Here is a 24,618-nt window from a genome sequence, read left to right as displayed (position 1 = left end):
CTCCCTATCTCAGTGAAAACTGAGATAGGAAGAAAAAGCAACGGGAGGAAAGACCATGGAGGGAGAGTGGATGTGTTAGTTACTTTGAGAAACTTTCTCCTTCTTGAGTTTTCTGCGCAAGTCAAAGCACCTCAATGTGGCAACTTCTGGTGTGTATTTATGTTCTGGGAAAACGCCGTAAACCTTAACATTCAAACATACACGGACAATCTGGCCGCGCACTGTTAGCACAACCCGACCAAAGTTAGCCTGCTCCGGCTAACTTAGCCTGTCTCAGCTAACTTAGCCCGTCTCAGCTAGCAGGAGAGGACACAAAAGGCGAGTGGAAACAGTGAGGTGAAAGTGGCGCCGCGGCGTCAGGGATCTAGTAATGCTGCGGCTCGGGATTAATTTCAGATACGGATGAGAAACAAACCGAGAACTACTGCGAGCCAGACGACCACTGCTATGCTGGGCTGGATTCACGGCTCTGGCAGCCCGCCGGAGTCCCGAGGGTGGCCACACTCGGTGCTGTGGAGGCTCGGGGGCTTCTTCTTCCTCCTGCTGCTGGAGGGGGCCGGCTGCCTGGCCAGCCCGAGCGCTTCCTCCGGCGTCAACAACAACAACAACAACAGCCCGAGTGTTAACATTTACATGAGTGTTGAGGAGGTGAAGAAGCTTTTGGGTAAGGAGACAGTCTGAATCCAGCTGTCTGCAAACTGTGTTGTGTGTGTGATGCAGTTCTGCCAGTCTGTCCCTAAATCTGCATTGTTACTTCTTAACAGAGGTAGAAGAAATACTCAGATCTTGTACTTGAGTAAAAGGAGAAGTACTCTGATCAAGCCCAGCATTCTAAATGTTCCTCCAGTGAAAGTAGAAAGTACTCTCATCTAAATGTACTTAAAGTAGCGACAGTAAAAGTAGTCATTGTCTGATTGGTCCATTTCAGAATAATATCTCTGATATGTTTTATAATTATTGATCATTAAAGTGTTCTCAGAGCTGGTAAAGGTGCAGCTAGTTTGAATGGCTTTGTATACTGCAGGGTAGCTGCTGGATTTACTGTAGGTGAACTAAAGTCTGATTTAAGGGCTGATTATATTTACCATCATTAATCCAGATCTGTAAAGTGACTGAAGGGATTAAATGGAAAAGTCACCCTTGCTGATCTAAGTTGCACATTTGTCTTTGGCATATTCTATACATGACAATGATAACATAACAGAACAAAATAACATATCTAATGTACAATGCCTCTTGAATTGTGTGGTAAACATAGGAAGAGCGTCCGCCCTGAAATATAGGCAACACAAACAGATTGCAGACAGTAATCAATGTTTATGTGGATATTAGCAGGACTATAGATGTCATGACAAATACTTATTTTCATTAAATATTTCCTAATACTATAAAGCCAGCAGTTCCATCATTAGGAATACAGGCTTTAAACCTGAATCAGCTTCACAGCTGTTGTGTGATTTCTACCCTGGGCTGATCAACAAAGGTATGCTGATGTGTCACCATCATTTTTAGAAAGGAGGAAGTGAACACACCAACATTTAAAACCATGATCAGAGTGAAATACTTGTGGCTGAGTCTGTGTTTAGGTTTGGCTGTATGAAGCGCTGCAGGGAGGTTAGTGTGAGTCTTCGTGCAGCTGCAGAAGTTTCACAGAGCTAATGTTTGGTTCGGGCCAGGGGCACTGGGGCCATATTGATGCATTATTTGAGACATTACTGTCCGCAAATATAAAGAAAACCCTGCACAATTTGGCTGTAAGTGAAGGAGTCCTTGTTATGTTGGCTATCATCAGTGGGCTAATGTAACTAAGTAGTCAGTACCGTTCATCTTCAATTGAGTATTTACATTTGATATAACTTCAACTCCTACTACTACTTTTAGAGCCAAATATTTATCTTTTTTACCCAACAAGCTATAGTTAGCAGTTTTTATATATAGAAAAATACAAGCTAAAAATAATGAGGCAGAACTATTTCTACTCATCATAGTATTAGTTCTTATTCAGACAAATGGTATATGATAATGTGCTTTACATTGACTAACTACAACATTGAAATGCTCTATCATGTATTCATTAGTCATCCAATCTGAATAATATATTATTCAATACTATTATATCACTGTAAAAGAAACTGTTCTGCATCTTGACTGCTTTTACTGTGATACTTAGTTAGAATACATTGTTAATACTCCTTATGTAACTTTGGAAATACAGGACTTAATGTAATGGAGTATTTTAGATGTCTCTTGGTGAAGATTAAAACAAAGTGTAATGTATTTATAATAGTGTCAATCTCCAACTGGTCCATGGATTGGTCCTGAACAGTTCATTCAGGGTTACTGAAGATGTGTTCAGGGTGCAATTTGGAACTAGTCATTTCCAACGTGCATGCCACTTTACAGTCTAATGACCGGGTTCAAGTGCTACAAGGTCTTTGTGAAGGGAGGAAGATGATGTTGCTCTTTCTCAAATTGTGCTGATGTTAATGAGTGCATCATCGTCGTTGTGGAATCAGCATCCCCTGTACTTAAGTCTCCATTTTGCCACATTTGTTCTGTTGTCAATTCTTTAAGGAGAAAGTATCAATGGTGTCCAGAGTTGGAACAGGACGTTTTATTGGATAAGTTAGTCAGCTGTATTTTGCAGAGATATTCAGTGCTGCCAGCTCAATTATGAGCATCTTATTGGTGCAAACTCATGGTGGATAAACCAGATCTTGTGATGCTTCAAAATATTTAAACAAGTAAACTGGATGGTTTTGTTTTATGGCACTTTGACAATAGCTATCCACTCATTGTTTGGAACAGTAGCATTCTAGCTCAGTCTGGAGGGTGTCTTGTAGACTGCAGGCCGGGTCCTTCCTGCTTTAGTTCCTCATTCTGCTGCCAGACCAGGGCTTGCTTGTGGTTTGCTTGAAACCTTTTCTGGAGAAATGTCTTGATGTTGTACATCTCTGAGCTCAACGCTTTTGTGGACAGAACCTTCCATGATGCAGGTGCAACCGTAGGAGAAAATATGTTGGTGGGGGGGGAAACACTTCCCATTGGCCACTGAATGCTGGAGAGCCTGGCTGCAGATGAATGTAGAGATGCAGAGTTCAAACGTCAGACTGATCAGTTCAGACGTTTAATTACATTTTGTACATATATTACAGATTGTATGTATTATATGCGCATGTCGGACATGGAATCTGGTTTGTTCTCTGTAAAAACATTTAAATAGTGAATGGATATTTGACATTGTGGGGAGTTTCCTTCTGAAAGATTTATTCTTCCTGCACTGATTACAGTCTGAGCTCAACAGGTTTTTAAGTGTTAGTCACCAAATATAGACACTTTCAACAGAGCACAGTTTCTTTGCTTCTCCTTTGCTGCAGCCGTTCAGACTCTGACAGACTTCTGCAGCCTCCATAGACATACTAAAATGAAAATGGTTCTCTGGACCACCAAGCGCTTTGTCTGTTATCAGGAAAATCTGGACAGAAATCTTGGATTTGACATGATTGTCTGGACTTGGAGCAGCACACGTGGCTATAAGCCTGGCCCCCCTCCTGACTGTACCGCTGCCTGGGACATTAGATACAGTGTAAGGTAGCCTCAGTGTATCTGGCCATGTTTGGATTTGCTCAGTGGATTTTCATTTTGCTTTAGGACTGCTAATTAAAATGTCTGATTTGTGGACAAACTTGTAGTTATGTTCATAATGCTTTGCAGATTTTAAATAAAGGACCAAAAGAGAACGTTTCCATTATGCCTGAGGTAGCAGGGGAAAGCGCTTGCACAATATTAGGCAGAGTATGAAATAAGCATCAACTGCCCATGTGGCCGATAGATTGTCCTTATATTAAGAATAATCTTTAAAAAGCGAAAGCGAGTCATCAGTTAAAAAGGTCAGGGATCAAGACGACATCGTGTGTTCCATACTTCTGCTGTCTGGTACTGGCTCAGTGTTCACAGGCTGTCCGTTGGTGTGCATTCTCTGGTGTGGCATTTAAAGGTTTCCGAACGTTGTGTCTCCATTCAAACTGTTTGAAGAACTGTTGTAATCAAAAGCCATGCTCGAATTTGGCTATAACACTGATGAAAGCAGTGTCAATCAGAATCAGAATCCCTTTATTCGTCCCACAGACGAACAAGTAATTGGTAACAGGTCAGCGATGCCAAAGCATGAACGGTCACAGTTCTGTGCATCCTTCTACCATGTTTAACATTTAGCACCTCCCCGCCCCTCTGTTCTCACCATGTTGACATGTCTTCAAGTCATTGTTTCCACATAATCTGTTTTCATCACTAATGTTCAGTAGTTTGTATTTCCCAGGAAGCATTGAGACATTATTGTGAAGATGATGGAACATCTTGATGTGGTCTCTCTTTGTTTTAAGCAGATGGCCCCTCCATTCAGGATTTCATTTTGATACCTTTAACAAACCACCTGACTCTACAGGGATTGTAAGGAACAGGAAAAAGTCATGCCTGAATTGAAAGAGGGTTTTGCTTGCACATGGTTTTGACGATGGATGGACTGCAGGCAGCATCCCTGATTGCTTTTGCATATGACTAATGGGGAGCTGTCTAAGGAGCCAGGTCTCCCTGTGCATTCCTACCCTCAGCTCCCAGATCAGCTGTGTCTCAAACACACATCCCGAGCCTAAATTGTGTAGCAGCTGCCAGCTCAAATTGACTTGCCATAGAATCAGTTTGTACAGGATGGCAGTTAAAGCTAACTTTTTGGACTCTGGTCAGATCACACGTTTTCATTATATATGCCAAGCGACCTTGTTGATCCAATGTGCAGTGCGTACAGTTCAACATCTCTGGAGAGAAATGACAACTATGGATAATACATATTGTTGGTGAATCAGATTGTAAAGAAAATAAAAGACATTTGTGTTTGGTAGATTATTTCTTTCTTGTTTCTCTAATATGAGAATTTGTAGCTTTTCTAGATTTTGTCTAAAAGTAAACTGAATATATTTGGGTTTTAATTCTTGGTTGGACAAAGTAAGTCATGAGTTTGTCAAAGTGTGGTGGATTTGGAGAGGTTGTATCTGGGGATTTCTTTTCTTTCTTCTCAAGTGACCATGAAGGTTTTACAACTCTACAAGGTACTTTACTGTAAAGGTTGCTCTGAAAGGTTTTCCCCTGCGATAGAGCTGCTGCATCAGCTGCCATAAAGGCCCACACTATGACTCTTGGTTACAGGCTACAATAGCTTCCTTTCTTTCTGTGTTTCCTGGCACCATGACCGTCCATGTGATCATTTAGAAGATGATGGATGAAGTTAAAATAAGATTTCTGTGCATTGCTGTCTCCTATTATAATGGCCTTTTTGAGCCCAGTTTTCCATGGTGGACCAGGCAACACATTACTCTGAGGAATTTCTCCTGCTGGAAAGTCAGCACTAAGAGAGTCTGTTTTCTAGTTTTTGCATGGCACACTCGCCGTGACACTCTCACTGCGGTGGTGCTGGGCTGGAAGCAAAACTGTAGCTCCATAAAATAATACTTAGCTTGTGGACAAAGGAAACATGTTTTGTGCGGCCACAGTTATTGAGTAATCAGCAAACTCTGTTTTTCACTCGCTGGGTCAGGCGACTTAATCTGGCTGAACATGCAAAAATTAAAAATATCCAAGTCTGAAAAACAGGAACGAGTGTGTAAAAGCATCCTTGTATCCTGAAGTGCATGTCAGCCCCCTCCCCCCCGAGAGCTGAAAGTAGAGCAGGGACTTTGATAAAGAGGCTGTGAACAGTGCGGTGTGATTGGCAGCAGCATTCATTTCCTTCATGCCACTCTCCGAGGGTCCCGTGGTTGAATAGAGGAGCCCCCACTTTCCCGTCTTTTGTCTGGGGGGCTGCTGCACTCACACAAAAGATGGGTGGCTGCTTTACTGCTGCTCCAATGACCCATTTTATAAATGTATAAATATAAATTGTTGCCGTTGTGTTAAAATAATATTTGCGTTGGAAATAACAATCATGTTTTGAGTTAAATTAATTTGAGACCATTGCCATGCTTCAGTAGCATTGATTTAGTATTGCTGTTGTGGAAATTATGGAGTAAGAAAAGCAGTAGCTGTTGAAACACGTATTTTCCAAGTCTTAATTTAGTTAGGAAACACACCTTTTTAACTAAAAAACAAACAAATATTTGACCTTGCACACACAACCTAGGCTTTCACAGAGCTCACAAAGCTGCCCATGTAAAAAAGCATCCAAAAATACACGAGGGGGATGTTGTGAGACCTCCGAAATGACCTGCAACCTCTAACTGCTGATCATTTTTCAGTCAACCATTTGATATTTGTTGAGTAAACCAAGGCCCCTTTTTAGCAACACACTTAGGTTCTTATAACGGGACAGCGGCACAGTCCTGCTCAGATTCCTTTCCCTGCCTTCATCCCCGGCTGCCCTCAGGCCACTTCATGGAATAAAAGAGGGAAACTGATGTATGGTTCCTTTGAAGCCAATCAAAGAGAAGCACAGAGATTGTGACTTAATGTGTGTTTTTCATCTAGCTGCTTGAGGCTTTCAGATGGGGCTATTTTTGCAACCAGTGCAGCCTGAAAGAGCTTTAGTTGTTTCTTTGGTTGTGCTTTACAGAGAACATACTACATGTTATTCTTCATTATTTCTACACTTCTCTCCTCTTTGTACGCTTTGATATTGAAGCATTTTTTTGCTAATTGCTGGTACAGAAAATTCAGTTGGCACATAAACTAAAGCTTGTTTATGCCTAACTTTTGCTTTTGGAGAGAAAGGTGTTCTGCTGCCATTGAAAGAAGTGATGTCTCCATCCAAATGAAGCATCATTTAATCATTAAAATCAGTTAAAATAAAGTGTCGATAGATATGTGTTCCTTTACAATCACTTTCTTTTGGCAAGAGAAGCTTTATCCAGATGCATTCTGTTTATTCTTAGACTGTATATGGTGCCAAAACCTCAATGGTTACTTGAGGACAACTCAAATGACATACCCAATCTTCATACCCCAGTAAAGCAGACTTTGTAACCTGGCTGAAGACTCATCTCTGCAGAGCTGTAGCATGTGAGGGGATTTCCTGCACAGATTGTTAACTCGATGCCTTGAGTTAGAGTGGATGTTATTAGAGCACAGGCCTGCTGTCTGATAACTGCTATCAGTGATGGGCTTTAATTTTATAAAGCAACTAGCAAGCCTTGTGATTATGTATACCCACTCTTGAAGACTTCCTTATCCTGAGTTTGGTTTAAGTATGTCTTTATTCCTACTATAATTATGATGTCAAAGTCTCCCTGTAGTGGAAATAAATGTGTCTTGGGGAATAGACATCTTGGTTTGAATGATTGTGAGTTAGCTGTGTGACGTTTCTGACATGTGGACTATTTTAACTTACTGATCTGACTATATGTGTTCAGACGGTACATAACCAACCGTGACCAAGCTGCTGAAACACGTTTATTCTTAATTCAGGATTGCTTAGTGTGGCTTGCTGTAAAACTTTCAACAGAAGTATGTACTTTAACAATATACTGCTAAGATATTTTGGAACATATATTTGAATACTGTTTAAAATACTGATTGGCAGCATGTTGAAACTTGGCGGTAATGGTTAACATTACTGAAGAGAGGACCGGGAACAATATCTGGTTTTTAATGGTCCAATCAATCCATAGAGATTTGAGAGTATTGGGTAGGGCTGGGTGGTCTGACAAAAAACTCATATCACGGTATTTTTCCAGATTATAACGGTATCATGGTATATCACAGTACTTATTTATTTTTCAATGATTGGACATTTATTTACATTTCTACGTTTTGGCTTATGTGGTGAAGGAATCAGAATGCTAAAACAACTGCAAACTTACAACAAAAGCACTGTTTGAAAATGTAAACAAGTGCCCCCTCCCCTGAAACTGCAGAGTGCACATTTAAATACTGATTTATGATTTATGATTGACTTTCACACTTAGGTTCAGAATAACAACAACTTCACATGTTATGCTACTGCTACTACGCTTAGCGCTGTACCCAAGCATGCATTTCAGCGGGGCCTAATTGGTTGCTTACTGTATGTGCAGTGATGCAATAGGCTGGGGACTCCTTTCACTGCTGCACCACTCGAGCCTCCTTCAGCACTTTTTCAACGGTATTGCGATATATGAAACGGTATACTCTACTTTACACACTGTACTTTTTCAACTGACAGACCAAATCCTCAGCTCTTTGCTTGTGTCTGGTCTCTTAGAGCTTCAGATCCTCTGTACACTATCCTCTCCTACCTGGTTCCTGCTGTAGACGTGTTTGGAGTTTCCAGTTGATAGAGTTTCACGCGGGCCCTCATTTTCTCCTTCCTTGGTTCATGTCGGTAGTATCTTCCCAGTGAGAAGCTGGAGGGAGTGTTTATCTCCTGAGTGCTCAGGGATGAAGACTTTGGGAGGTATAGTGTCGACTGTGCGCACAACAGGGTCTTTGTTAGATCTGTCCTGGACCTTACCACCTGGCCACTGCCACCTTTTGTTCTCCTCTTTCAAAGACTGCAACGTGATCCACAGCTTGCAGGAGAAATCTACACCTTCATAGAGCCTGTCTAAGACGCTGCTGTAAGTGTTCGGTTGACCTCTGTATAAGAAAGGAATGGCCTTTTCAGAATGCTGATTTGATAGGTGATGTTATATGAAAGCTTTAGTTCGACAACATCTTTGCCAGTTTCAAAGACTGAACCAGTAACAAAAACGCAGAAGGAAGTGTCGATGTGTGCTTCATCAAGGCACTGAGGTTACTTCACTGAGGCTGTTGAGTGGCAGCAGAGGGCCGCGTTCTAACGGGCTGGTCCTCTAGGAATGTCTGCAGGGTGTCCAGGGTTCAGGGGGTTGGACCCCAAACAAACCAAGGATTTTGTCCATCTGGGAACCCAAAGTTACTTCCCCAATAGTTTTGAATTTGTAAGCATTGAAATTGTGTATAGCCCCACACATGGTATACATAGACTATTAGGGATGGGCATGATTAATCGACGATTGATAATTGGTCGTTAAGAATTTCGTCGATCGTGTTAAGTTTTTTATCGATAAAACTACATCAAAGCAGAACTTCAGAACTTTCTGAGGTCGACTCCCCGACCCCTGGATTGCACCCCTACAGACTGGTGGAATAAGGTTCCCCAGGCTGGCCAAGGTAGTGCGTTTTGAGTTACTTTTTGACAAAACCTGTCAGAGTATTATTATGTTTTTGGTTAAGTTATTGTTTAACTTGATTGTTTTTTGTTTGTTTTTTTATTATTATTTTGGAACAAACGAGGGTCAATTATGTTTAAGAGCGCCGGCTCGCAGCTGCAGGCTCCGCTGCCTTAGAGCACCGTAGTGCATATCTTCAAGTTTAACCATTGAAGGTCCAGTTTAACTGCCACAAGAATTGTTCTTCTTGTAATAAAGATCTCATCGCGGAAAAACACGCTGTATGTTTGTATTTTCATTGCATTTTTAATATATAAAAAGTAAAATAAATAATTGATTTTAATATCAAAATATGAATGATTCATCAAAAATTGATCGTTAATTCTCCCGACTATTGATTAAGAAAATGTAATCGAATGCCCACCCCTATAGACTATAGGGCTGCCCTTGACTAAAGATTTTTCGACTAATCGTGTCACGAATATGATAAATTATGATTTATATATAAAAGAAATAAAAAAATCCTAAAATGATTTCAGTTTCAAATGCTGATAAAGAACGTTGTTATAACAGAATGGTACGTTGTGCTTGACATGAAATATAAAATAAAACTGTAACAATTAACCATGAAATATACATGAAATTGTACGTAGTATGTAGAAAGAGCATGAGTCACAGCCACCGCACATCCGCCCGTCAGCGGTACAAACAGCAGAAGCTCCGATAAGGATTCTTAATGTGTGTGAACAAGCAACGAGGACACACACTGAGCATTGAGTTCTAGTTCCTGTAATTCATATATCTGAATATAACAACCCAATAAATACTAAACTGGATACAGCGACACATATGCTCGTCGGCAAAAATCCCTCCCCACATTACACCCTGATCCTGAAATGAAACTTGAACTGATCGTTTCCTGAGCTCAGAATGATTGTATATTACAGGTTTATATATGTTGATACAAAGCTAGGCTGCTGCCTGATTCGCTGCTGCTGTTGTCACCTTTTGGGGCTCGTCCCTTACATGCTCAGAAGGATTGCACACTTTGGATATCCTGCCCGACAAAATAACTTAAGGACCAGGCACAGCTCTGAATGAAGTCTGAGGAGGTTTCCGGCTAACGCCTCATAGCACATGCAGCGTGTAGATGGACCTGTTTTTTTTCTCTCTCCACTAATCGGATAATGAAAAATTAGCCGACAACTAATGGGGGGCAGCCCTAATAGACTAAAATGTTCATTATATTCATTGTGTGTGTTTTGTAGCTGTTCAGATACTGGAGTGGGACTGACATGTAACATGGGCCACTTTAATCATAAGAATGTGAGGACGTTCCCTCTGGATTCAGTTCTGATTATGGAGTCTACAGCGAGCCTAGTCTGATTCAGTTGGAAAGTGTTGTCTCCAATAAGTAGTATACATTTGCTATTTGTTAAATTGATTTGGCTCTAATGAGACATCAGTAAAATGTTTGAATACACTGTCCATCCCCCATAGCTAGAATCAGAGTCAGCAATAGGGTGAGGAACTAGAGATTAAGGGGGTTTTATTGATGTTGAATAGCAGGTATGCTGAATAGCAAGCAATATAGTGATAAATCTAAGAAATCCAGGAATAAGTACACCCAAATTGATGTTCCTTCTATAAAATGTTCAGCATATAATAAAAGTTATAGGGTGTACAAATCACCCAATACTCAAACACTACTAAACTGAACTCAAGGTGCTGACCTGCATAGTACTTTAAATTCAAATATGTTATATAGTTGACTACAAATGTGCATATGATTTTGCATAAACAAGAAACATCTATGTCCACATGTAATACAATTCATCAATTCATTGTTACACATTGCTTTTAGTTGCTTAGAAATGGAAAAATGTCACTTGTGTGGTCAGTGTAATCCTGTCTCCCATGCAGACTAACCTCCCAGAGTGAGTCAAAGTTACCACGGCTCACAGTCTGAAGAAAAGGCCCATTTTATTTGCGAAATGTTCAGATTAAATTAGCTTTGGCTGACCCTATTTGATGTTTATTTTTGCACACAGCAGTGACTGTGGATTTTGGTCACTGTTTCTATGAGCTCAGTCCCCTAAGAAAGAAATTAGGAATGAATATGGCCAGAGTGGACGTTTGGGAGTACTACAGCGACTAATACCTTACAGATTTCTTGAGTATGTTATGTGACATTATCATTTTTCTGAGACAAACTTGAAACCTATCATTAAAGTATTTTGCGTATTGATGCAAACAATAATGCGTATTACTTAATGATCACATCATGTACTTTATTTGACTAGTTTTCTTATGGATTTGTGTGCCTCAGTAGCAGCCTCCCTTTATAAACATGTATAGCTCTGCCTAATAGTTTTAATCATTTCTCTTATTAGTAAAGGGTGGTCCCTTTTACAGTTGAGTCTCTCACTTAAAGCTCAGCATATTGTTTTATAATCACTGGGGTTGAAGTTGGAATCCACATGCCCCTCTTCTTCCTCCTTGCATTTGTCTTTAGCACTTGTCTGTGCCCAAACAATATTTCAATAGATCTATATCAGTGGTAACCAACCTTTCAAGCCCAAGATCACTTTTTATTCCAAATTGTAAACTGAGATCTATCAATCCGATATCTTCCAAAAAACCCACTTAGGAGTAAGACTGTTCATCTCATATTTATTTTTTGCAATCAATTTCTGTTACAACAGGCTGAATGTACGTGCATACATACACACAAAGAAAAACACAGTTATGCACAGTTATCTGCTCAATACAAACTATTCACAGTATCTGCTCAATACAAACTATTCACAGTATCTGCTCAATACAAACTATTCACAGTATCTGTTCAATACAAACTATTCACAGTATCTGCTCAATACAAACTATTCACAGTATCTGTTCAATACAAACTATTCACAGTATCTGTTCAATACAAACTATTCACAGTATCTGTTCAATACAAACTATTCACAGTATCTGCTCAATACAAACTATTCACAGTATCTGCTCAAGGCGCAATATTTAGTTTCTCAGTTCAATTAATAATATTCACATTTACAGATATTAGCCTCCAGTTCAATGAACACACTCCATATTAAGTTTCTCTGTTCAATGCACAATATCTGTCAATGCTCAAGTTGCTCTATCAGCCTGACTTTAATGAGACTGCTGTGACTGCACATTATCTTCAAGTCCTTTGAAATCTGGTTGATAGTTAGTGATTGCCAGTCTGAGGCAGTCAGTTAGATGTGCGTCAGTCATACCAGTTCTGTACTTGGATTTTATTATTTTCATTTGTGAAAAGGCCATTTCACATAAGTATGTGGAGCCAAAGTAGGCCTTCAGTTTAAGCGGCATGACACAATCAGTGGATACCTCTCTCTACTCACGAGAGACCAAAAGTCCTGGTCTCTTGCTCTGGCCTTAAATTCAATGTCGCTTTGCATTTCAATAATCTCCTTCTCATGGTCCATAAGTAATGTAACACCTCCTGCATTTTAACGGACAGCTGTTCAATGTCAATGCTGAGGAAAGGGTTTGATACAAAACCAACTACTTGCCCCATGTCTTGTACCTCCACAAATCGAGCGCCAAATTCTGATGTCAGTTTGTTCAAATGGGCGCAGAATTGTTCAGGATGAAAAGCGGTTTTGTCTGTGAGGTTTTGTGACACCTTTTCAAGATTTGGGAAGTGTGTCAGCCTCACCTGTCTTAACTGAGTGGTCCACAAACTGAGCTTCACTTTGAATGCCTCCACTGCGCTAATCATGTGACCAAGCTCTCGGTCTCTCCCTTGCAATTCTCGATTAAGGTTATTGAGTTTTGCGGTCAGATCGGTAAGGAACCCCAAGTCCAATAACCAAGTATCGTCGGACAGCTGCTCATACTCCTCGTTCCTCGACTTCAGAAAACTGATGATCTCTGGCAGCAAATCCAGAAAACGCTGGAGCACCTTGCCCCGACTGAGCCACCTTACATCTGCGTGAAGGATCAAATCTCCATATGCAGAGTCGAGTTCGTCCAATAAAGACTTAAATAGACGGTGCTGAAGCGCTTTTGCGCGAATTGAATTGACTATTCTAACAACAACATTCATTGCATGTGACATGTCAATTGCTTTAGCTGCCAATGCCTGTTGATGTATCACACAGTGATAGTTTACAAATGGTGGAAAGTCTGGGTCTTTTCTGCACAACGCGACGAATCCTGAACGAACATCGATCATCGCCGGTGCCCCATCGGTTGTGAAGGACACTATTTTATGAATGGGAATCTTGTACTCACGCACAAAGTCCTTGAATGCCTTGTACACGTCCTCACCCCTGGTTCTGTCTTTCAATTGGATACGGGCCAGAAAGTCCTCCTTGACAGTAAAATCCGTGAAAACCATTCGGACAAACACACTTAGCTGGGCTGTGTCTGTGGCGTCGGTAGACTCGTCAAATTGAATTGAAAAGTATTCCGAGAAAGATAAGTCTTTCAATACTTGCTGGGATACATCTTCGGACAATGACTCGACTCGTCTGGCTACAGTTTGTGCACCAAGTGGTACACTTCCTATCCTTGCTTTTATGTCTTCTTTGTTTTTAAAATCAGCAAACAAGACGTCAGCTGTAACGCTCATTGCCTCTTTGATCAACTCACCATCCGTAAATGGTTTTTTGTGCTTAGCCAAAATATGGCTAACTAGGAAGGACGTTTCTGTAGCTGCCTTGCTCTTTGCTGTAGGCGCGATGAAAAGCGACTGCTGTGCTTTTAGTCCTCTTTTCAGTTCATCAATTCTTTTTGATCTTAATGCGCTGTTGAGTGGATATGAGTCTTTGAATTTAGCATGGGTGCTAGCATGATGGCGCTCCAGGTTGCCACGTTTTGGCAAGGCTACCGCCTGTTGGCATATGAGGCATATAGTCTTCTCTTTTGCTGATGTGAAAAGAAATTCATGCTCCCATTCCGGGTGGAAATAATACGTGTTTGATTTCGTTTTTGCCGGGCCCTCAGCCATATCGATATTAACTGTTAAGGTTGGCAGAACTTGGCACAATTTAAAGTTACTACTTTCTCAAGATGTCCGTTAGGATCTGATTTTTTTTAACCCCGCCCACAATTGCATGCAGCCTCAGCATATCAAATAACCAATTGGAGTTTGTAAAATGACCTATGCGTGATTCAAATCAACAAGCCAGAGCTAGGTCTAAAAAGCTTGTTAAAACAACCAACCAACCAGAGCATGAACATTTTTATTTTATTTAGAAAATGAGAAAATGCTAGGGATCGACAGTGAAGGCTTTGAAGATCGACCAGTCGATCGCGATCGCCCTGTTGGTTACCCCTGATCTATATCAATCCACTGTGCTGTTTCAAAAAGCTCAATGTTACTGGTCGGTCCGAAGCAGCAGAGACTGGCAACGCGCTGCTCATGCTGTGAGAGCCTCAGAGAGATCAGGTCACTTCTGTGGATATGGGATGATAAATGTCCCCATATGTTTCATTAAACTATGTCACATCATGTAATTGTGCATGACGAGCATAAACAGTCAAATGTAGCCTGGTTTTAAAAGTTGTTTGTTATGGCGGCCACTGTGCCAGAACAAGATACAACTTTGTATACAAGCACTGTGGCACATGTTAGTGTGTGTTTTTGATTGATGCTCTTACTGACCTCTTATTTAGGATAACTCAGGATTAATGGTTGCCCCTGAGGCAGAATAGATTGCATTCTGTATTAAGTGTAAGTACCCTTATGAGTTGATGGTTGAATGAATACTGAAATCATTAATAAGAAAAGGTTACATAACAGATTTATTTGAAGGGTTATTACCCCAACAAATGTGGGGTTATTTATTTCATGCAGTATAAAAAAAGATAAATTACTATAAACATTTAGATTTATTCTGTCGTTGTTATTCTTAGTATTGTGTCATTAGTTCTGAAGTGTTTTCCAGGTGATACAGAGTGTTCTGCGGGCTGTTGTTAATCACTTGACACCAGCAGAGCAAATGGAAAAGAGCTGCAGGAAATAATCTGTGAACATGCTGCCAAGTTATCATGCTGGAATTCAAAGTGATGTTGTTATTTTCCACATTTCCACAGTTAGCATTGGAGCGTTTGCATCGGCAGTACCAAACAGCATGATGAGGAAGTGACACACTGACCCAACACTTACAGAATCCCGTTTAAAGGCGCACCTTCTTCAGTTTCCAGTCCAAAGCTGGTGTTAGGCAGGGATGAAGCTGCATGCTCTAGCCTCCCTAACCTCAGGAACCACTCCTGCTCTGTGTACACTGACAGGCTGCTGTTGCCATTCCTTCACGGTCCTGGTATGAACTTGTTGCAGTTAGGGAGGATGACTGTGGTGCTGTGGGAGGGACCGCCTCGAGCCAGACTCACACTGGTCCTCTCATGGCCTTTATGTCTGGTCTCGTAGTGAACACTGTGCAGCCATATAGTGAGAAAAGAGTGATGGGAGAAACTGAGCATAAGAAAAGGAATAATTATTGGACTAAAGTGTGAGGCTGTGTGCACATCTCTTAATATTCACACACATGAGATGACTGATATGTGTTTCACAGAATTCTCCAATCCAATGTTCTAGTTGCTTAGTTATAGCTAGAGATATTTTTCTCTACAGATGTAAGCATATGTTTAGGTTTCTCACTGCCCTCATCATCAGATGTGGTTACTGATGCAGCAGGAGGCCGTTCTTAAAGTTTAAATAGTATCAACTGTTCGATCCTTACTCAAACCCAGACAGTACAACCACTGTGAGCATCCAGCTGATGAGCATTTTGCAATATGGATCAGTTATGTCAACAAATGTTTCCCTCAGGAGACTAAAACAGACTTAAAGGAGAGAGAATACATTACATTCACCAAGTGAAGAGAAAAGCAACTCCTCATTAATAGTTTTAGTAGTAGCACATTTTTGAATAAAGCAATAACCTTCTTATATCTATTGCAACAAAGATTTAGCTTAAAGGTCACGTATTGTTCCTTTATTTCAAGAATATATTATAGGTCTCGGATATATACAATACATGTCTCTGAAGTTTTTTGCTCAAAATACCGAATAAAGCATGAATTATAGCTAAGGGTTGGTACCGAAATCCAGTTCCAATTCGGATCTGTATGGTTTAGAAATGTTAATTTTGGTTCTCCTTTGGTTCGACTTTGCTTGTCTTGTTGCTTTCTGTCTGTCTGTCTGTCTGTCTGTCTGTCTGTCTGTCTGTCTGTCTGTCTGTCTGTCTGTCTGTCTGTCTGTCTGTCTGTCTGTCTGTCTGTCTGTCTGTCTGTCTGTCTGTCCGTCCGTCCGTCCGTCCGTCCGTCCGTCCGTCCGTCCGTCCGTCCGTCCGTCCGTCCGTCTCGCAGTGCGCTGTCCTCACGTCCCGGGACTGTGAGACAGACTCGGAGGAGCAGAGGGAAGTCAGTATTGGTCATGAAGCAGGGTATATGAATGACATATTTTGAAATGAAAATACTATTTATTTACTTTACAAGCAGTGGAGCAGTTGGGCAGCTGTAGCATGTGTAGTGCAGGACATGTGTGACAGTGTGGTTGGACTGCTCACACAAGCATGTTCCAGTGTCACATCAGAGCAGACCGGGGGGATGTAATCTCAATTTGCACCACTTAGAAATAAGTTGTGAATGCAAAAACAATGCAGATTGTTATATAATTTCATTCAACAGCAACCAAATTATACAGTATGAAGCAGACATGTGGACTCGAGTCACATGACTTGGACTCGAGTCACATGACTTGGACTCGAGTCAGATTCGAGTCTTGATTTTAATGACTTCAGACTTGACTCGATCAAATTCGGCATGACTTGCGACTCGACGTAGACTTGAATACTATTAACTCAAGACTTGACTTGGACTTTGCTTCTTTCACTTGTAATGACTTGACATGTCTCGAGTCAAAAACTACATTTCCTGATCATGGACATCCTTCCCTGCCATGCCAACTTCCGAAGCCCCGAAGACCGTAAAGTGCGAGAGCCGGCAGGCAAGCGCGAGCGATGCTATCATGTGGCAGATTTTTGCCTTTTTGGATTGGATCAGGGACTTGACCAACATGATTGGATAATCCTCGGCTTTCCCCTCATTAATATTCACGATTTTCCCGGATTTCACCTACGGAAAAGATGCAATTGCGCCGCGGAAGGGAAGCCTAGTTGAGAGCTGTCCGTCCGCTCTGCATGAAAAACAACCTTGTCATTGCTGTGGCACATGTTAGTTCTCTCTCTCTCTCTCTCTCTCTGACACACACACCTTATTTGGGCACTGTTGACTTTACAAATGCTATTTATCTTAAATTCATCAGACATCTTCTTATTTTCACAGACACACACACACACACACACACACACACAGACACACACACACACACACACACACACACTTACATTTTGGAGGCAACACCTGAGAATAAAAATGGTTCACTTTTCATTTTCCCGATGTGAACCGTAAAATAACTGCCCCTATTTTTCTCTCTCTGCTGTTTTTGTAATGCAGATTAAACATTGTTTATTGAAATATCAAGTCTCATTGTAATTAAAGGAAATTGTTTACGTACTGTAACATGCTCAAGCACTGCTTTCAGACATCCACTCCGCTCATATGCCTCACTGGTCCAGGCGCTTTACTAACTTTATGGTCACATCAGTGCCTTCCGTGCTAAAACCATTCAAACCCAATATTCACTCTCCCTTCTTCTCTGAGATACTTTGAAGGTCTTAGGGTGCATGTGTATATCATAAAAGATTTCAATACAGAAACATTGAAAATATTTCAATCTGTATTTATACAATTAGACTGTAGAGTAGATTGATATGTTCAAATTATGATTGATAGTCTAATAATTGCAATATTAATTGAAGAGTACATGATGACTAGTTCAGGACTTGAAAAAGATCGGGACTTGGACTCGACTCGACTTTGATGTGACTCGGACTTGGACTCGACCTGCCCTTCTCTGTCTTTACTTGGGACTTGACTTGGACTTGACTGCTAAGACTTGGGACTGACTTGTGACTTGCCAAACAGTGACTTGGTCCCACCCCTGGTAGGATGTGATTTGTAAATATGAATACAGATTTGACTCAATAAATATGAAATTAGCATGGGACTTATTTTTACCTTCTCAAAGAACCAAAATTAAGAACCGAAAAGCAGAACCGGAATCGTTAACATCATTGTTTAACAATGATTAATGATGAATTGTATTACATGTGGATATAGATTTTTGTTTTATGCAAAATAAAAGGCACATTTTTATTCAACTCAAAAGATATTTTAATTTAAAGGTCACCTATTATGCTATATTTCAACAATATAGTGTAGGGCCATATCTCTACAAAACATGTCTGTGAAGTGTTTTGCTCAAAATACCAAACAGATCCCCCTTTGTAGCATGCCCCATCCCCCTCTATTTCAGCCCTGTTCCTGAAGTGCTGATTCTGTGACTGTAGCTTTAAATGAACTAGCTGCTGCTGACCACGCCCCTTTGGAGATGCTGCTGGCCATGCCCCTTTGGAGCTGCTGCTGGCCACGCCCCTTTGGAGCGTCATGATTTCTCCTCTGAAGAGAGTTTTCTACCGGGAGAAACTCAGCTAAACGCTGCCGTGATTAAACGCCATATAATGTTCCAAACCACATCCAGCATTATCTCTGAAACAGTATAGAGCTCAAACGTTTCTCTCTCCCGGTTTACCACAAGGACAGGACCTTTATATTACACATAGTCTCTCAAGTGCAGCGTTAGCTCTGAGTGCTAATGTAAACACAGACCATATTACTTCCAAAACAGCTGGGGAGGGGTTCATCCAGCCTAATGTATATTGGGGATGATATGTTGGGACGTGTCGCACGAGCAGGAAGTTGCCAGGAGTTAAATTTAAAGCCAGCCCACATCTGGATCAGCTCGATTGTACCCCCGTTTTTGTTGGTAAGGAGGAAAAGAGAGAGGGTTGTATTTCCTTACACACCGGGGACATATTTATGTATAAAAGACAGCAAAAAGTGCATTTTATATAATAGGGGACCTTTAAGTAATGGTTGAACTATGTTTAATTGTACATGTAAGTTTATTCATCTTAACCCAACCAGAAGCAGTTTGTTGATGAATCTAAAGGCTCTTTGGGCCTCACAGTGTGTATAGCAACCCCCCTTCTCTGAGTGGGTAAATGCTAGAGAGTGTTTTTAATTGAACTGATGTGTGAAAGGTCTATGAACCGGAGCTCTGAGACTGCCCAGGGGTATTTGGGGAGCCTGGGCACATTCTTCCCCTCTCTTTAAACTAGATACTCTGTGCCTGATAGACAGACCCCACTCTGCCAGACAGACGCTTTCAAGCACTGATAGCACCGCCCCGGGCCGGGGTCGGGGATCCACCAGCACACATTTGACTTGCATGACTTTGTGATGCAGCAGTGAAAAATTGTGTTAGCTTGACTCTGTTCAAGGGAATGTGAAGGGAACTGAACATGCTGTAACTAAGCACCAAAACACACACTCAAAACGGAATGGTAGAAATCCAGTTTTTATCTGAAACATTCCAAAGCCTTCCTCTTAACCTTTCCTCTTCCCAATTTAGTTTCCTGGATAGAAAATTGCACTTGTATTGGGATGTTGCCTCTCTTGAACTTTTTGAAGTTTCACTTGGGCACTAAGAGGTCTCAAGTGCTAACAGATGTGGGTAGTCCATCTTTTATTGTGAGGAAACCCCCCAAATACGGCATGCAGTCTGAGTGGATATTACCATTATTCCTCAGGCTTGCTCTGTGAGAGTGTGTAAATCTACCTCTAAATTACAAAATGACAAAAATGTCTAATATGGTTCTCCGTCCTCTGCCCCCCCACAGGCCTGGATGCAGAGCTGTACTATGTGCGAGATGACGTGGTGAATCATTATGCACTCTCCTTCACCCTGCCTGTGCCCAGTGAGACGAACAGCCTGCACTTCTCATGGCATTCCAAGACAAATGTAAGTCTCAGCATCATTCACTACTTCACTCTGGTTGCTATGGAATAGTCAGTTTATCTCAGGAAGGTTCCTAACAGGAACTGGATCGGTTCACGGCCAAGTGTGAAGCGGCTGGGATGAGGATCAGCACCTCCAAATCTGAGGCCAGTGTTCTCAGCAGGAAACCGATGGACTGTCCACTCCAGGTAGAGAATGAAGCCTTACCCCAAGTGAAGGAGTTCAAGTATCTCGGGGTCTTGTTCTTGAGTGAAGGAACAATGGAGCGTGAGATGGGCCGGAGAATCGGAGCAGTGGGAGCGGTACTGCAGTCGCTTTACCGCACCGTTGTGATGAAAAGAGAGCTGAGTCAGAAGGCAAAGCTCTCTGTCTACCGGGCCATCTTCGTTCCTACCCTCACCTATGGTCATGAAGGATGGGTCATGACCGAAAGAACGAGATCGCAGATACAAGCGGCCGAAATGGGATTTCTCCGCAGGGTGGCTGGCATCTCCCTTGGGGATAAGGTGAGAAGTTCAGTCATCCGGGAGGGACTCGGAGTAGAACCGCTGCTCCTTCGCGTTGAAAGGAGCCAGTTGAGGTGGTTCAGGAACCTAGTGAGGATGCCACCTGGGCGCCTCCCTAGGGAGGTGTTCCAGGCACCTCCAGCTGGGAAGAGACCGAGGGGTAGACCTAGGACCAGGTGGAGGGATTATATCTCTTCGCTGGCCTGGGAGCGTCTTGGAATCCCCCAGTCAGAGCTGGTTGATGTGGCCAAGGATAGGAAAGTTTGGGGTTCTCTGCTGGAGCTGTTACCTCCGAGACCCTGACGGAAAAGCGGGAGAAGATGGATGGATGGATGGAGGTTCCTAACAGAGTGGAATGACCCGGAAGTACCTCAGTGGCCACCATAATAAGAGCTGTTCGAATTTTCTAGTCTAGATGATAGGAAAGGAGCTCTGAAACTTCCTTTATAACCTGCTTTATCTTAGGAAACACTGGACCTTCCTTTAGAAAGGAAAGGAGAAAATACTGTCCCACAATGCCTTGCGGCCGCAACATTTACCGTGACACAGCATTCAGCTGTTCACGGAAACAGCCGATCTTGACGGAGAAATGCGTTTCATGAAAGTTACGGTACTTATTAAGCAGTTTAAAACGTATGAAAAGCATAAGTTTCACTTTACTTTTTTATTTCAGTTCCAACCTTGATCATGAAGAATATATGTTCTCTGTTGTCCTCGTTCATAAAGCATAAACAGCACCATCAGCGCATGGTGCAGAGTCTCTAGAGTCTCTCAGTAGTCCTGTACAGAGAGCTGTAGTTCCCCACAGCAGTCTGACATTTATAACGTCCGCTGGAGCATCATGAATACGTTGGATAGTGTAAGTGCAGTCGGATTCTCAAAGCACCGCAGACTCTTTTCTTAAGTCCTTTAGAATTCTCCTGTCCACTATTCCTTAACCCCGTGACATTGCACACGGGTTAAGGAATAGAGGATAGGAAGAGACGATAGGAGCGGATTTTTAGACAACTCGACCGCAACCTAAGACATGCTTACTCTTGCAGGGTAGAGTTGTAATTCAATGATATTGATGCCGAGTGAAAACAGCATAGTTATTTTTCAAACGCACCTGACAAATGAAAAGATTGAAATTGCCACGGCAAACTATCGCTCTACGAGCACCTCTTTCCTAGTCAGTGACTCATCATGGGAAATGTTCAGTAAATAACTGAAGGTCTGTTTATGTTTTATTATAAGGAATACATTCCTGTGTTGTTGTTTTTTTATGAATTAACGATTGTGTTGAATTGGAATATGTTATCAAGTAGAAACAAACCAAAATCATGCTGGCAGACTTTATGATATCAGATCAGATATTGTATTGTTGTGCAAAGCATTGATTTAATATTGTATTGTGATATAACCTATGATTTACACCTCTAGTGTAGGGCAACCCATCTCTGTGTTGACAGTTGGGGTTCATCATTATTTGTTTATAGGTCGACTACCGGCTTGGCTTCCATATGGACAACGATGCGGCCATGGATCCCCCACGCAGCAACATCTCTCTTCAGGGGGAGGTGCCCCACGTTCCCTCTGGTTCGTCAAATATCATCCTTTTGTTGTTTCATTTTGGAAAAAACATAGCCCCCATATATAAAGCATGTGCTTTAAATATGTGTCAGTGGTTTCAATAAGTCCACACTCATACTGGTTTTCTATCAGACAGATGGCAGCTTCAATTGAAACTCAGTTGCTGAATCAGTGTTAAAGGAGAGATTTGGCAGAAATACACTTATCAGTTTTTTCTGGCCGAGCATTTGATGAGAGGATTGATGCCACTGTCTAGAAATAGTCAAGAAGTAGTCTGGTATATAAGCTAGGGTAAAATGCTGACCACAAAATCATTTAGAGCTTGTATTTTTTTTATATATATTTACAGTACAAATACCATATGCAGAAGTTTCCTCTAAGTGTGTGTGTGTGTGTGTGTGTGTGTGTGTGTGTGTGTGTGTGTGTGTGTGTGTGTGTGTGTGTGTGTGTGTGTGTGTGTGTGTGTGTGTGTGTGTGTGTGTGTGTGTGTGTGTGTGTGTGTGTGTGTGTGTGTGTGTGTGTGTGTGTGTGTGTGTGTGTGTGTGTGTGTGTGTGTGTGTAGTCTTTAGAGTGGACCTCTTCTGTTCAGGCAAGGTGGATGGAGAGGCCGTGCTAACGGTGCAGCTCAATCTGACCACACATGCCAACAACTACACAGTGCTCAACTTCAAGAGGAGGAAAATGTGCTATAAGAGTAAGTATACGAATAATCAGGTCCTTTAACCGTACATTTTGATACATTTCCCATTTTACAAAACATCTTTATAAATACAAGTGCTATCAGGATGTTACAAATCAGTTAGTGTTTCATATTAAGTACAAAGGAATGGTTATAGGTACCAGCACAGGGGGGGTGCAGCGTTCATTTGGCTGCATTTCAGATCGCTTACTTTTACTTTTTTCATTTAAGTAAGTAATGCAGCTGCCCTTTGAAAGTATGTCCCAGAAGAGTGGTGCAGGAATGAGTCCTAATCTCTGAAACGAGTTAGCATTTTAGCACTGTCAGGTTCCCTAGTCCCGTATCAATGATTTTGAATTTGTTTTTGGATCGATGCATAAAATAAGGTCTGAGGTTAACACCACAAGGTGTTTTTATGTATCGTTCTATGACATGAACTACGTCACAATGTTTCAAGCTTTTACTTATTTTCAAAACAAAATGAGATGACTAAACGTCATCACACTAAACAAATGCCGCCTTAAGCTTAGCGCCGGTGATGCTAATACAGGTGACCAGCATGTAGTTTGCTTTTTAGCATTAAATCAGCTATTTACTTCTCCCTATTGCATTTAAGCTTCAACTATTATAAAAGTGGTGTTAATATGTAGAGATTATTCTGTTGATATTAAATGTGTAAGTATCATCAGTGCGTGTTTGCCACTTACAGTATCTTATTTCCTGCAATATTCCAGAACCAATAGAACATCTGCAAAATCATACTGCAAAATGTGACCAAATGCAGTTTGACATCCTGGTATATTTCTGCATTTAACAAACCTAATGTTCATGGCATACAAAGCATGGTGGTATGGGTTTTGTAACAGAGGATGAAAGTTATTTTCAATCAGTAGCAATGTAATTCACCAGTAGACTGTGATATAGCAGAAATCCTGAGTAGCAGGTGTGAAGAATATCAGCACTCTCTGCTGTGCTGCTGTTGCGATGAATATTTCAAAATGTATACTGTTATGATATTTGGATGAAATAAAATACTCATTACTAGGAAAGAGAAGTAGAATTTAGCACTAGTTTTGCAGTGTGAGATATACAGCTTCTTTTTTTTTTCATTCCGTACTATTTTCCAACTACCTGAAGATAATTGCCTGTGGCAAAGAGGCTTCTAGCCATGTTTGCCTACTGTGGTTCGTCCTTCCGATCAACTGTTAACCTAGAAAAGAAACCTGGATTTTATCAGAACATAAAACTCACCGAACAATCAGAGGTCATGGTGTGGATTTTCTTCATAGAATCTATTTGGAGCATCTACTAGCCAAATTTCTACCGAACCAAAGGAATCATTTCCAAATGGTTAAGGTTCAAATACATGAACTACCAAAACTCTAAAAGGATTTAAAGTAGGGCTAGATTTAGCAGGATCCAAGAATGAAAAACAAGTCTTTCATCCAACTAAAGGTAGAGCTGATATCATTCTTTCTGCTTTTTATTCCTCTGTCAACAGGAATAGATTCCGACCCAAAGATTCCTCTCAGCAATAAAACTCATCCACAGACTGAGTGTAAGTACCTCCTCATCATTCTCTCAGCCGCTCTTCATCAGCTGGCTGTGCTGTCTCTCATAGGGGGTGCAGCCCGGGAAGCAGAGCTGTATTAACCCAGGTGTATGATTTCAGAGCCCAAAGAGAACGATTCTATCTCCTACTGAAGTGCACTCTGCCCCCCCTTA

The 24,618-nt window shown here is 41.4% G+C and overlaps 1 protein-coding gene across 3 annotated transcripts in view; it reads left to right on the top strand.

Annotated features, from left to right (window-relative positions):
* The window catches only part of ryk (receptor like tyrosine kinase), a 49,548-nt gene continuing 24,930 nt past the window's right edge, over positions 1–24,618 (top strand). For all 3 annotated transcript variants that reach the window (XM_063891847.1, XM_063891848.1, XM_063891846.1), the window contains exons 1-5: positions 1–664; positions 20,018–20,139; positions 22,121–22,220; positions 22,777–22,908; positions 24,395–24,451. In XM_063891847.1, the coding sequence (XP_063747917.1) occupies positions 403–664; positions 20,018–20,139; positions 22,121–22,220; positions 22,777–22,908; positions 24,395–24,451 (673 nt within the window). In that variant the 5' untranslated portion in view covers positions 1–402. The remainder of the gene's footprint in view (positions 665–20,017; positions 20,140–22,120; positions 22,221–22,776; positions 22,909–24,394; positions 24,452–24,618) is intronic.

This window comes from Eleginops maclovinus, chromosome 9 (genome assembly GCF_036324505.1).
Source record: "Eleginops maclovinus isolate JMC-PN-2008 ecotype Puerto Natales chromosome 9, JC_Emac_rtc_rv5, whole genome shotgun sequence".
NCBI classification, from domain to species: Eukaryota; Metazoa; Chordata; class Actinopteri; order Perciformes; family Eleginopidae; genus Eleginops; species Eleginops maclovinus.
This window is presented reverse-complemented; position numbering and strand designations above follow the sequence as displayed.